Genomic DNA, 14852 nt, shown 5'->3' with positions numbered 1-14852 from the left:
ACTACGGGAAACGCCACGAGGACTCGACGACAAAGAGATGTCTCTGCAGTGCAGCCACATGACCCCATGTGGGGATCAGATGTTCAAGCTCTGGACAACTGGCCAGAAGGTTACTCACGCCCTGTTTCCCTGGGTAGGAGTTGGAAAACATGCATTACGGATTGAAACTCTGGACTATCGTTTTGGACTGTTTTTGAATGCTTCCTGTAAGATCAACAAGGAACAAAATGAAGAAATTGACGCTCTACGCATTGCAGTAATGCAACACAGAGTAGCATTGGACATGATTCTCGCTGAAAAAGGAGGACTTTGTATACTCTTTAACAATACCTGCTGTACGTACATTCCTGATAATGTTCACTCTTCCAACATGACTGACGCCTTACGCACGCTGAAACAACTCAGGGACGCTCAGCAACAGGACTACGTCACGAACACTGAAGACTGGCTTACCTGGCTGTTAAGTGGTTCCTGGAAATCTCTTTTAATAAAAGGACTGGTCTTTGTTGGAGTTCTTTTACTTTTAATCTGTTGTTTTACCACTTGTATTTTGCCATGTATACAATCAATGATAAATAAAGTTGTTGCAGTCCGTGTACAGGCGTACTTGACCCTGCCCATGGACGAAGATGAAGATGACCCTCCTAAAGATGACTTATCTATGATGTTGTAATTGATCTGTGAATGACATGCTGATTAAAAATGCCAGGCCAAGAAATCATGCATAGATAACAAACAGATTGTTTAACTATTAGAGAAGTCAAACAACAGGAGGGAATGTAAAAAGATTTTTATTAAATGCATTGCTGTTTGTGATTCATATTGCTTGCCGGAAGCTCGTCCTTGGACGGCCTGCTGGGCGGGAGAGCATGCCTGTGTAACATGTCTTGATAAAAAGAGGAACGGAATGTTCCAGTAAGATAGCCACATACTGTTGTATAGTCATTTTTCTGAGAAGTGCGAAAATACGCCGCCCTGTTGTGTGGGCACCAGTAAGTATAAATGCACGAATAAAAAGGTACACTGTGTGACTCTCACTTGAGACGTTCACCCATGTACATGTGATTAAGTACTTTGTCTCACTGTCTTTCTGTTTACCTTGGCAGACTTCTGTTTGGGATTATCCCTTAACACATTTTAAAAGTTACCTTCCCAACACTGCATACAACAGAGGCAGTGGAGACTGTCAGAAAACGACTACAAGAAGACAGCTCCTTGGAATACAGGACCAACTTCACACCCGATCAGATTTGCACACTGTTAGACCTTGGCTCATGTGATTAGGTAGAGGATCATCAGGGGGTCCTTTTGTCCCTCTTTGGGGGGATAATCCCACGGGGTTTAAATCTGGGACTCTCCACCAGTCACTCTTAGAACTGAGGAACTGGACTTAAAGAAGTCCAGACCCTTTTCTTTCCAAGCTCCTTAGACAACAGTTAGTCTTGTATTGTCTGTAAAACATGTTTCTGGAAACATTTTTTAAATTACTCATTGATCCATCGTTTACACTAAGCTGTGACTTCTTATCCTCAGATCATCTTGTTTGTTTTTTAAAACGATAATTTGTTTGCTAGCATAGGAAATGGGATAGCAGTGACAAGCAGCACAGCATCTTTCTAACAACATGAAACACGACTGTTAAAGTGAAAATGTTACAGTGAGAACATTTTACATTTGCAACAGTTACAGCTAACATTTTTACGTCATGCTGATTTCTTTTTCTTGGAACGAAAATTGTTTCAGCCTCCTCACCTCCACGCATGGCCACAAATGAAACAGTAGTTAGTTCATCAGTGAATTCAACTGCCATTTCTGGTAATGTATTCAGCCTGAGTTTATAGCAGGGGTCCCCAATCCCAGTCCACGAGGGCCGGTGTCCTGCAGGTTTTAGAGCTCACCCTGGATCAACACACCTGAATCACATGATTAGTTCATTACCAGGCCTCTGGAGAACTTCAAGACACGTTGACGAGGTCATTTAGACATTTAAATCAGCTGTGATGGATCAAGGACACATCTAAAACCTGCAGGGACACCGGCCCTCATGGACTGGGATTGGGGACCCCTGGTTTATAGTGTCATGGATTATTGGCACAGCTGTGTGATAAAATCCTACATTTGTAGTTTAGCATCATGTCAGGTACAACCAGTCTGCTAGCTGTTAGGTATTTCTGCCTGAAGTTGACCTCCAGCATGCTCTCACGCAGCAACCAGAGCTCCTCCTGCAAGCACCTCAAATGAGACCTCACTCACACCCACTCCACCCAGCAGCTCCTCTGACTCTCAGGCCTCACCTACAGACACCACAGTGACAGCTCCCACTGCACGTTGGACGTTTCTTTATTACACAGGACTGTGATGACATTGATGTGAATATAAACAAAGAACACGGCGCTGCTGAGTTACAAGTACCTGTAAGGTGCTCTGAGCTGTTGTACATTCATGCTACATAATCACAAACTAATGATTTTGTTCTTTTCTGATCTCATTTAAATGCATCGTTTCAGCCAACAAGACGACTCCTGAGCCTCCAAAGTGTGAGTGTCAGTTTAAAGATGTCGTCTGTTTTCAAACACTAGAGATGCTGTCGAGCATTTCTTACTTAGTGAAAGTTTATTTTTCTAACGAGTGTAAAGATTGTGTTTTAGTTTTAGCCAACGCTGGACTGTGGTCAACATCTGCATGAACAAACTGACTGAGATGAAACATTTCAGCAGCTGATTGATGTTAATGAACAAAATGTAACAATTTATTTGATTTTGTGCTCAGGTTCCTACACTGTCACACCCATCGAGTCTGGACTGCAGATTAACCTGATGAACTTCACCCCTGGTGACTACAACATTATTGTTAAAGGAGGTCGACGAGTGATTAACAACACGGTCATCTTTAATCACTCTGGTCAACACAACATCCAACACCTGAAGCCCTGCACTGAATATGAGCATCACGTTTTATACAATTATGGCAATAAAACACTCCAGTGTACCTGCAATGGAAATAAAACTAAAACAAAAGAAATGAGTGAGTACACATAATTTATATTGTTGTTTCACCTTCTTGTAGTTTAACAAATTTAACATCAAATATATTTGTGCATCACTTGTGTGTTTCAGGTGAGATGGACATTACAGGGCAAAGCAGCATAAATGGATGTGTTTGTTACCAGAGTAACTGGGACATCAGCTCTTCTATATCAGCACCAAATGTAACTTCAGCTGATCAGTGCAGCAGTGACAGTAAAAGCTTCTGTGTCAAACACGGAGACATTTGCTCTGATTTTGAAACAACCTTTACTTCAGGAAACTGTCCTTCATTTAGCATCACCACAAACATCATTGTTGGTTCGTACAAAAAGTTTTACCTTTGAAATTGAAATTAATTTTCTTTTAGAGCTAAATTAACAATGTTTTATGCTTTTGCTTTTTAAAAAAAAAAATTCCACAGATTTATATAATTCAAGTGAAATACAGCAAAGTCATTCCACTGGACTTCCTGCAGTAATAGGGCGAACATTATCAAACGTATCAGAGTGTGAAAACCTCTCAGTTAATTACACTTGTTCAGGTAAGTGGAATATCAGCTTCATTATGAGTAGAGTTGATCTGAAAGTTCCTGACATGAGAGGACTGAGTGTTTTGTGCTCTTTGGGAATTTGTTTTATTTTATATTCTGTATTTGAATATAAAACCAAAGAATAACTGCTGCATGCACTTTGGTACAAAACATTATTGTTGTCCTCGCTTCTCCTCAGAAAAAGACAAACCTGGTCAGGTGAACAAACTGCTGTCTGAGCTGGAGCCCTTCACAGACTACATCTGTACTGGTCTGATCTTAAACAACAACATCAGGACTAGAGATGGACCGATCCGATATTACGTATCGGTATCGGTCCGATACTGACGTAAATTACTGGATCGGATATCGGCGAGAAATAAAAAATGTAATCTGATCCATTAAATATAAAAATAAAATCACCTCACAAAACTTGCGACACGGTGTAACTCGGCTCATAACCTTAGTACGTGGGAGCAGTATGCATCACGTGATAGAGCAGCTGTGTGTATTTGGAGCCTCGCCAGCATTTCATCTCCGAGGAAGTTATCCCAGAGAGAAGTAAAGCAAGTGTGTAAGTTCATCTCTGAATGTTTGTAAAGCGTTCCCATGTTAAGCTTAACAACCGATATATGGAGCGACTGCCTCTTCTCTCCCTCTCCTGCTGCTACTTCAATCGGGAAACTGCTTAATGATCAGCTGATCGGCTTTTCTGTCGCGAGTCCGTCTCTCTTCTTTGTTTTTGGCCCGCTTTGCACCAGAAAGAGGAAACCAGCGGCTGAACAACAGCAGCACGTTTAAGCTTGATAAGTTGTTGTTAGAATTTATTTAATATTACTTTCTACACCAGGATCCTTTTCTACGTAGCTGACGGCTGGTAACTGTGCAGGGGCGGATCTAGCAAAGTGTAGCCAGGGGGGCTGATAGGGCATGAACAGGGAAAAGGGGGCACAAAGACATACTTTTCTTTCTTATTCTCATTTAAAATGTCTAGCTTTTAATAAATAATTATCTGAATCTTACACCCAAAGTTTTAATCTGATGTAAAATGTATAGAAGTCCATTACTGTATATAGTAACTGTTAAGTCTAATATACCCTAGTAAGCTATAGTACTTTTTCCTTTGGGAAGGTACCATCTGTGCAGTCTGCAGTTCTGTTGAAGAAAGATGCTGAATCTATTTAGTTATTCTTGAAAAATAATTTATTTCTGTGCATTTTTTTCACCCTGCATCAAATTAAAGTTGATTACGTCGATTAAGCATCATGAGGTGGAGGGTGGGGGGTGGGTCCCTATTGTTTTTTTTTTTGCTGGGAGTTTGCAACCCTATTAGTTAGGGTGCTTAATATTTCTGCTAAGTACTCTTTAAAATACCAGAATAGGGAGGATGGTGTAGGTTTAAGTTTATTAGATTGATCAGTGTTGCTGAACTATGAAATATTTTGGGCGCAGTGTATTTTTTACATACAGGTATAACAGAATAGCTTTAGTGTTGTTGTTTATTTAAACTTGAGTATGAACTTATACAAAATGCAGCAAGATATTGAAAAAACAGTTTTATTGATTAAAAAACTATATCGGATTCATATCGGTATCGGCAGATATCCAAATTTATGATATCGGTATCGGTATCGGACATAAAAAAGTGGTATCGTGCCATCTCTAATCAGGACCAATAGGACAACTCCACCCGTCCACATTAACACTGACTGTGGTGTGTTGATATTTAACTTACCTCAGAGGAATGAAGCTTTTCCTCCTCAGATAGTTTAAAGTGACACAAACTAACAGGTGCTTCACTGTTACTGTTTGTTTCAACAGATCTTACAATAAACATGAAGATGAAAAAACACAATACTTCCATTAATCTGAGCTGGAAAACAACCAGTAAGAACTGTGACAGTGTCCTTCACACCCGTCACAATCTTTCATATGACCGCAGATGTTCTTCCAGTGAGAAAACAAGTAAGTCAAATCATTTAGATTCACTTTGATTCAATTTGTTTTGTTTTTGTTGATTTTTTTTTTTTTAAAGATTTCCCACACGTGGGACTAATAAAGGTTATCTTATCTTATCTTATTTGAAAATTAAAATATACAGAAGTGTTTATATTTTGAGCTAATAAAAGGTAACTACTGGAAATTTAACCCCTATCACTAAACACATGAAATATAATACAAAATAACAATATGTCACTGCATTATTATCTTATACTCTCCGATCTCCAGTCTGCTGCTCATGTCATGTTTACTAAAGCCAGTGGTCAACTAAAGTCACCTGAAGTCTCTTTAGCTGGACCTGCTGATTTAACACCACAAAGAGTTCATGAACATTATGTTACAGGAATCACAAAGCTTCAGCCTGATGGAGGAACGTGTGATATTACTGGACTCAAACCATTCACTGATTATAAATGTGGAGTCCAACCCAAATATAACGGCAAGACAGTTTCCAATAAAAAGGAAGTTACACTAAAAACTGACCCTGGAGGTAAGTTACCAAACAAAATATTCAGAATTATACCTCATAATAAATCTGTACCCTTCATTCATCAAAATCAAACTTTGTTTAGATTTATTTTTTTATATCATTCTAAAACACAACATGAAGACTTCGGTGGTGAACAGCACTCCAGAAAATAAAGTTACACAATGATGATTTCATAAAGAAGAATAAACTGAAGAGCTCATTTCTTTTTGTGAAAGATTTGAAACAAATGTTATTTTTCAGTGTGACAGTCCTGATTATAATTAATGTGATTTATATATTTTTTAAGATAAATGTCATGAAACAGAGATCATCCCTCATATTAACTTAGAAAATGCATTTTGTAAATCAGACTCTGAAACTTTACAGTGAACACTGAAACATGCTGAGTCATCAGTGAACAAACGTAACAGTAATTATAGACGTTCAGTCGTTTAAGCAGCGCTGATTCAGTCTTATTCTCTGGGACTGTCATATTGCGGCTGTGTGCAGGCAGGATGAGGACCCAAACACAAACTCATGGGAAAACAGGACTGAACTCAAAATACAGCTTTATTGCTGACAAAAGATAAAGGCGATACAAAATAATATGAAACTAAACTGGGAAGTACTAAGGAACTGACTCACGAGGAAACACACGGAGGGGCACACAGTCATGAGGGAGAACGCGACACTGAACTGAGGGAGACGCGGACATAAATACACAGAGGGTAAACGAGGGAAGTGGACACACGAGGAACACAGCTGACACAGATAATCGTAATGAGACAGGGCAGGAGTGAACACAACATGACGCATACTGACGAGCAGAGATGGGCAGTAACGCGTTACTTGTAACGTTACTGTAATCCGATTACTTTTTTCAAGTAACGAGTAATGTAAGGGATTACCATTGCAAAAACGGTAATTAGATTACCGTTACTTTCCCGTAGGAACGCTGCGTTACTGCGTTACTAAAACCGCAAGTTTTTTGCGAGAATGTCTCATGACAGTGACGTAAGCGAGTGCGACGTTCGTGACAACAGCTGTCTGCAGATCAACAATGGATAATACATCGAGTGCGGGACAGAGTGTAGCATTCAGCATTTAAAGCGTGGAAGTACTGACCTTATTTTGAGTTTGATTCCATAAAAAGTGACAAAAACATTAGTGTCCGTTGTGCGTGGGAAAACTTCTTTTTACAGCGAAAAAAACCCCCTAAACTTCCGAGCAAGCACCGAATGCGCTGCCACGAAACTCACAGAGAAACTCGCGGATTCTTCAACTGACCGCTGCGGCACACCTGCACCAGGGCACACCTCCGCCTACCCCAGTCCTGCGTTACAGGTGAAAATAGAGCAACTAGTCTTTGACTTTATTTATTTTCTGCTGTGTTTTACTTGCATCTATTTGAAAGAGTGAGTGTAAACACAAAAAAAATATTTTATTTTATTTGCTGGAATGTGCAGAAAATAGGTTTAAATGTTAAACAAATTTCTTCCAGTCAGAGAATGTTGCATATAATTTAAGTTAAAAGATTAAAACTAATAAAACAAGTTTTAAAAAGAGACTTTTTCATTTGATTACATTTTGTATGATAGATTATGCAGAAAAAGTAGAATTGGGCTGAAAGATCTATCGCTTTATCACCTATTCAGGTTGTAAATCGTGTTTTTAAAAAGTAACTAAGTAACTAAGTAACTAAGTAATTAATTACTTTTGAAAATAAGTAATCAGTAAAGTAACGGGATTACTTTTTTGGGGAAGTAATCAGTAATTAGTAACTGATTACTTTTTTCAAGTAACTTGACCAACACTGCTGACGAGAGACTGTCAAAGTAAAACCGGAAGTGCACAGAGGTTCAGACAGGAGGAGAGAGAGCACGGACATAACGGGCAGGGGAAAACATGGAATAAAACACAAGGAGGGGAAACGAGGGTTCACAGATACACAGAGGGGCACACAAATAAGGAACATCTTAACAGAACAACCTAGAAACCAGGGCATAAATAAAGAACAAAATACAAAACACACGAAAACTAAGAATGCTGGGCCAACATGGCCCAGGATCATGACGGGGACTTTATAGAAATTTGTCAGTTTGTTAATTTTCTTTACTCGTTCATATTATTCTGGTGGGAAAATGTGTTTAATATTAAGAGATAACTGAAGTTCATTCACATGTTTTCTGCTTTCACACAGTTTGTTTTTTAAAGTTACATATCTGTAAATAAAATGTAAACTGGGCTCCATGAAAACAAAATGATAAATTAATTCTTCAATAATTATTTAAAGACAATTTAAAAAAAAAATCATAATTTCTATTATGAATTGTTTTAACATTGCAAACATAAACATATTTACTTTCACATGTTTTGTCTCATTGCTGATGGACATAAAAAATGAATATTTAAACTATGATCCCTGTTTTCATTTCCTTGCAGTACCCGACGGTTCCCCTACAGCAGGGGTGGGCACCGAGGGCCGGTGTCCCTGCAGGTTTTACATGTGTCCTTGAACCAACACAGGTGATTTAAATGGCTAAATTATCTCCTCAACATGTCCTGATGTTCTCCAGAGGCCTGGTAATGAACTAATCATGTGATTCAGGTGTGTTGACCCAAGGTGAGATCTAAAACCTGCAGGGACACCGGCCCTCGGGGCCTGGAATTGCCCACCCCTGCCCTACAGTGACTGTGACTGTGCCAGAGAATAATGTGATTAAAGTAGAGTGTTCCCATAGAGACAACATTAATGGACCAAAAGAAAAAAGAAGATTCATTGCACGTCTTCATCCTGGTGGTGAAAACAAACAGAATAAAACAGATTGTAAGTTTGAATTCAAGGATCTGAGCTACTCTACAGAATATACAGTGGAGGTTTGTATCATCCTACTTTTTAATTTTATAAGTATGCAGTTTTCTATGGTTGCTTTATTTTAATGGTGTAATTTCTTATGAATGAACATCTGTATTTACAGGTGACTGTTTTCAACGGATACTTTGAAAGCAAACCCGGCACAGGAACTGCTCACACTCGCTGTAAGTATGGATTCAATGACACAGTTTGTTGGATAAATCAGTTTACACGTTACACACACACACACACACACACACACACACACACAGGTGTCTGTTTTTAACAGACAATTTGAAAGTGAACCCAAAGCTAGCGCTCGCTGTACTGTTCACACAATGAAATAAAGTATAAATAACTTTACTGTGCTGGGTAACATAACTTCTCTGTATCTTGAATATTAAAGCCACTGTTTGATATTGTTTGAACCTGTTTTCAGACAATGACAAAGCTGTCACTGGTTTTTTGATTTTCCTCATATCCGCCGCTCTGCTTCTGGTGGCCTGCGTGTGCTACAGGAAGCTCAGAAAGCGTAGGAGGTAAAGGTCTGCATCCAACATCGTTAGTTTATATTATAGTTCATCTGTTATTAATGATAAAACTGTTTGTTGTAAATGAATTTCAATTTATTATAGATGACATTTATCTATGGTGATGAGTTATGTTCAGTTTTTACACAGTGGGATGTTAACAGTTAAGTAAATCTTATCTTCACAGTGACGTGGATGAAAATGTGGCCTCGGAAACAAGTATGTAGATATTTAGCTTCTGTTACCATGAACTATGTAAATGTTAATACTTTGGTACATTGTAACTATTTTTAGTTGTAAAGAGTCTTATATTGGTTTAGAATATTTTTGTTTTAATAATTTTGTCCTTCTGTTTTAAATCCACTTTACCTTCATTTAGTTTCAGGAGTAGTTTTGCTTTCAGTCTAGTTTTTATCGATTTCAAATATTTACTTTGAATTTAGTTTTTAATTTTTCGCTTTTTAATTATTACACAGCTTTAGGAAATCTAGGTATAGATAATTAGATGTTTCCATAAAAACACAAAATCTAAATGTCACAAGTCTTAAAGCATCTGTACCAAAGCCTCATAAGGTTTGTTGTGTTTTCCCCAAACTACAAAGACTCAAACTGAGCCAATTTCCTGTAAACCAAGAGTCTCCAACTCGTGCTCGAGAGCTGCTGTCCTGCAGGTTTTAGATGTCTTCATTTAGTCATTTTTCCATTTTAGCAGTAAAAAACTATTTTGTTTACATTAAGCCCAAAGCTCCAATATGATGTTTGATTTAATTGAATATTAAATATATTAAATAATTAATTATTGAAATAATATTTTTATAGTGCATTTTTAATGTTCGTATACAACATATTTGGGGGGGTTGTTTTGTTTTCAGTCACCGTTAGATTGCAGCTAAATAAATGTAAAGATAATAATACATAATAATGTATGAAGGTGTTCTTGATTATTTAACGTTGTTCAGATTTACCTTGAAGTCACCAGAAACTCAGCCTAAATTATTCCAGCTTCACTCCACACGAACAAACTTTTTATTAATGGCAAAATATCAGTTCTGACTCTGATCTCATATTTTACACCAGCCTAAAATAGGCTTTTTATTTTTTTACATTAATAAACTTGATAAGATGAAGTTTCAGTTCTAGACCTGAAATATAGAAATCACAAAAAAAATTATCTATAAAAAACGAGCAGCTGTAACTGTTCTATGCCTAAAAGTTATGATAATCACTTGTGTTATAAATTGTAATAATAATATGAGCTGAAAGAATATATGTGACAGTGATGAACAGTATGATACAGTGAATGCATTTAAAAGCCACTGAAAGCACTAAATTCATCTAAATGTGTATTTATTATTAACACTCAGTATTGAGGCTGACATTAACATCGACTAATAGAAAGTTAAAAGAAAACTTTGTGGTTTAGATCGAAGTTTCCTGTTCGGGGTAGCAAAGCGGAAATGTGACTTTCTGTAAACAAAGTTTCAGTTTGTGAAAACTGACAGTCAAGTATTAAGTATCTCCCCTTCCCGATTTCTTTATTTTTGGATATTTATAATAATAATAATAATACATGTTATTTAAAAGTTCCTTTAAAACACCCAAGGAGACTGTACAGAGCAAATAAGACAAGCATGAAACCAGGAAATAAACACAATAATAAAAGAAAGTTTAAGAGCATGGAGACGTTACAGTAGGCTGTCTTGAAGAGGTGGGTTTTGAGGGTGGACTTAAAAAGCCTGTCTGTTAGTGTGCAGAGGCTCATTCAGTCATTTCCTTTATTCACAAATAGAGAAAACCCACAACAGTAACAGACACAGCCTCCTCAGGAGGGACCTAAACATCTGAACAGCTGCAGTGTTCATGAGTCAACAATAGGAAACAAACAGGGCACCTATCCTGATAACCACAAGACCTGCTGGGAAATATTCTAAATAATTGTATAAAGCACATCAACTTAATCATCCTTTGTCAAGTATTTTTCAGTCTTAATTATGGAGCTAATATTTATTTATATAATAAAAAATAATTTTTGTTTATTTGTTTAAAAAGAAAATATTTTTTAAATCCGATACTTTATTGATTCTGTGTTACATCAGCAGTATAAGTTATAAAAATAAAAACAGTATATAATGAAATAACATTGTTAACAGAAGCACAGGCCCATACTGAAGGCCTTTTTGTGTGAGGCAGTGCAAAATTTGATATACAACAGTGATAAAATAAAATTTAAGTGAAAGAAAAAGAAAAGAAAAGACTGAGACTGGGCAAAAGAGAATTCTAGCAAAATTATTGCATTTTTAAATGAAGTTTTATTAAATTAATTTGGAAACAAGGTTTTATTATTCAGTTTGTTTTGTTAAGAAATAAATATATAATCTTAATGCTGATTAGATTGTTTTATGAGAGGCGCAGACTTCAGTGCAAAACTAGGTCGCAGGCTGACAGGAAACTACATGCTTTTGCAGAAGCATGGTAACTGCAGCCAGAAAGTGAAACCAACTAGGCTGTTTGATCGAAACTTAAAGTGTATATGACATCGAGAAGTACATAAATAACCTGGTTTCCTGTTTCTGCTTGAGACTAGCCGATGTTCTCTCTGTGCTCAGTCTCCATATCCTGGGATATGTAAAATTAAAGATCATCTTTTAAGTAAAAAGACCACTTTTGAGCCGTGTCTTTCTTGGCCGTAGAGAATACAAAAGAACTGGGATTTAATAGTTTCAAACAGGAATAAACAGGAAGCTGAAGTCTTTTAACTTCACATTGAAGTTCCAGGTTCATCGTTCCAGCTGTGTTCAACAGCCATGTGCAAATCATGATTTCCTCCATCCAACCTCCAGAAATGTAATGTTGCTTTGTGGCAGAGCCCTGAGTGTTTTATTCTTTTTTCCTTTTGTTGGTGACATGAGTGCAGAACAGGTTTGTTAAATCGAAACATCTTTTTGTAGTAAGACAAAGAAAGCAGTTATGTACCCAGGGCCATTCAGTAGCATTTTAAAGTGTTGGAAGTTTGTATGGTAATAAAATGGGACGGTAATCAGTAGCAGTAAGGAGGCCTGTGTTGCTCCTGCTGTCTAACAGAGGTACATGTAAGTGTGTCACTCTTTGATGATCTGGCCACCAAATCAGCCTCCATCTGTGCTGTACATCATGACCTGTTCTTATACTTCACCTTATCTTTATTTATCTCTTGATTATATATAAATAGCACTAACTGAAGATTTTCTCATTCTGCTCCATGTCTGTCACCTCCTCACCACAGCAGCAGCTACTGCTTCAACAGCAGCTCCACACCCACAGCCACCTCAACTGCCATCTACTCACAATCAAACAGCTCATTTCAAACAGCCGCTTAACGTCACATTCAGCCAGACTTTACATTTTACAAGCTGTGTTACATTTAACATGACAAAATCCAGAAACATCATTTAAACATTATATGACACTGATGATTCAGCCCCTGGTGACTAAGACCTGGTGAAGAAGGCCGACCATTATTCAGTTCGTCAGTGACAGCAAGGAAATCCAACACCTGAAGCTAACAGAAGGACCAACTATGGGCATAATGCTGCATTTATTGAAGCTGAAAATAAAACTAATAACTGTGATGAGTGAGTACAAATGGTTCCTGTTTTTGTGTTTTACTCTATTTTAATTCAGATTTTTATTTTTTTTTAAATAAAAGTGATATTTGTGCATTTCAGATAAAAATGACATAGAAATCACAGATTAGTAACTAATCTGTGATTCAGGTGTGTTGACCCAAGGTGAGATCTAAAACCTGCAGGGACACCGGCCCTCGGGGCCTGGAATTGCCCACCCCTGGATTAGTTGGATCTTTGGACATGTTTGACATCAGCTCAAACCAGCATCCCTGTCACACCTGCTTATGAGGACATTTGATCAGTTTTGACCAAAACCTTCACTACAGGAAGCTGCCTGTTCTTCCTTTAGTCTCACCAAAAGCAACAATGTTGGTAAGCACAGAAGAGCCTGCCTGCACTTTAAATCCACCTCCTTTAAATGTAATCAGGTTTTATCAGGTTTGCTTCTTTTTAAAGTATTTTGTGCAGAGTTCTTAAATCCAAGTGAAATACGTCAGATTCTTCCTGCAGAAATAACACCGGTGTTTCTGTCTCAGTGTAAAAGTTTTGGCAGGTAGTAAGTTTACATCAAGGGTAGGCAACCTTTCTGATGGTGAGTGCCATTTAAAGTTTCCTCAGAAGTCAGTGTGCCATATGATTGCATTAGCAATAAATGTAATAACGCTCTATATTAACAGTTACACATTATATAGAACCACTTTATAGAATTATATTTGTTTGCAAATGTTGGCAGCTATCAGCGAATAGTTATCAGCTATTTTGAAACAAAAAAAAGACACTTTTTATTCATAACAAGAACTCCATAACAGCAAATGAACTGTACAACAGAAAATACAAATGCTATTTATGGTCTCCTCACAACAATGATAAGGAAAAATAAACTGGGCCAATATGGCATGTTTGTTAATACAGAGACACACATGTTAATGTGATCTCTGGTCTCCCACTCAGAGGCACAGGTCTCCGAGTGTCCAGCATTCAGACGGCTACCTGAGGACACTCATGTGAGAGAAAATCTGCTCACACAGATATGTAGAGCCAAATACTGTCAATAAGGGCTCTGCAATGTTCTGAAGACAGTTAAACCTGTCAGGTAGTGATGTCCAGCAGGTGAAAATGCAGCTCCATGAACACGCACAGCTGTGGATTCCAGCTGCTTCGATGTCGCATTAACTGGCATTAACTCAGCCAGTTAATGCGAGACAAATCTAGCTGCTCATTAAAGATTTCTGGTTTGATCAGAAAATAAAACATTGGTCCATACACCTGAAAGTCCCAAAAATGCATTGTGTCTTGAGTCTACGGATGTATCCGTTTATTTCCATGGTGCTGATGCTGTGCTGAGCGAACAGCTACTAAAGCTTTTGAAGTGTCGGAATGTGGAAAGCTAGCAACGTCCCTCTCACCAGTAGGCTAAGTTATTTTTAGCCAATTACAAGTTGAATCTGGTAGTTGGGGTTGTTAGCTAAGATACCGTCATTAAGAAGAGGCACCACTAATGTGTCTATGCGAGCTAATTTGCGATGTGCACCACTGGCCCGGCCATTTATTTTTGATGCACCTTCTCAGATTAATTCCCTGCGTGTTGTGCCCAGGGCTGGACTGGGACAAAAGAGCAGCCCAGGCATTTTGACTAGAGACCGGCCCACCAGGTATTAAAGCCATAAAGCCTTTGAATGAAAACAAACGCTGTTGTGACAGTGATGTACACTGTCTTGTTGATACATGTATGATTTCTATACATTTTACATCAGATAAAATCTTTGGTTGTAAGCTTCAGATAATAATTTAATAACAGCCAGACATTTTAAATGAGAATAAGAAAGTATTTCTTTTTG

At 37.8% G+C, this 14852-nt stretch overlaps 1 protein-coding gene and 1 long non-coding RNA gene across 2 annotated transcripts; both read left to right on the top strand.

Moving 5' to 3' along the window:
- Positions 1-2074: 2074 nt before the first annotated feature.
- LOC112842639 (uncharacterized) lies at positions 2075-3513 on the top strand. Its single transcript, XR_003214517.1, has 4 exons — positions 2075-2537; positions 2770-3024; positions 3117-3344; positions 3448-3513. It is a non-coding gene; the product is annotated as an uncharacterized LOC112842639 (long non-coding RNA).
- Positions 3514-5390: 1877 nt separating this feature from the next.
- Positions 5391-13003, top strand: LOC102077787 (receptor-type tyrosine-protein phosphatase C-like). The gene is made up of 8 exons (XM_025899834.1): positions 5391-5520; positions 5900-6046; positions 8468-8482; positions 8709-8902; positions 9004-9064; positions 9319-9418; positions 9597-9628; positions 12672-13003. Exons 1-8 carry the CDS (start codon positions 5391-5393, stop codon positions 12839-12841), a joined length of 849 nt encoding a protein of 282 aa, XP_025755619.1. The 3' UTR covers positions 12842-13003.
- The last annotated feature ends 1849 nt before the right edge of the window (positions 13004-14852 follow it).

This window comes from Oreochromis niloticus, linkage group LG17 (assembly GCF_001858045.2).
Source record: "Oreochromis niloticus isolate F11D_XX linkage group LG17, O_niloticus_UMD_NMBU, whole genome shotgun sequence".
NCBI classification, from domain to species: Eukaryota; Metazoa; Chordata; class Actinopteri; order Cichliformes; family Cichlidae; genus Oreochromis; species Oreochromis niloticus.
This window is presented reverse-complemented; position numbering and strand designations above follow the sequence as displayed.

Coding starts and splice junctions, on each gene's coding strand:
- LOC102077787 (XM_025899834.1), top strand. CDS start 5,391: ATGAAGATGAAAAAACACAATACTTCCATTAATCTGAGCTGGAAAACA. Junction 5,521..5,899: donor TTCTTCCAGTGAGAAAACAA/GTAAGTCAAATC, acceptor ATTATGTTACAG/GAATCACAAAGCTTCAGCCT. Junction 9,629..12,671: donor AAATGTGGCCTCGGAAACAA/GTATGTAGATAT, acceptor TCCTCACCACAG/CAGCAGCTACTGCTTCAACA.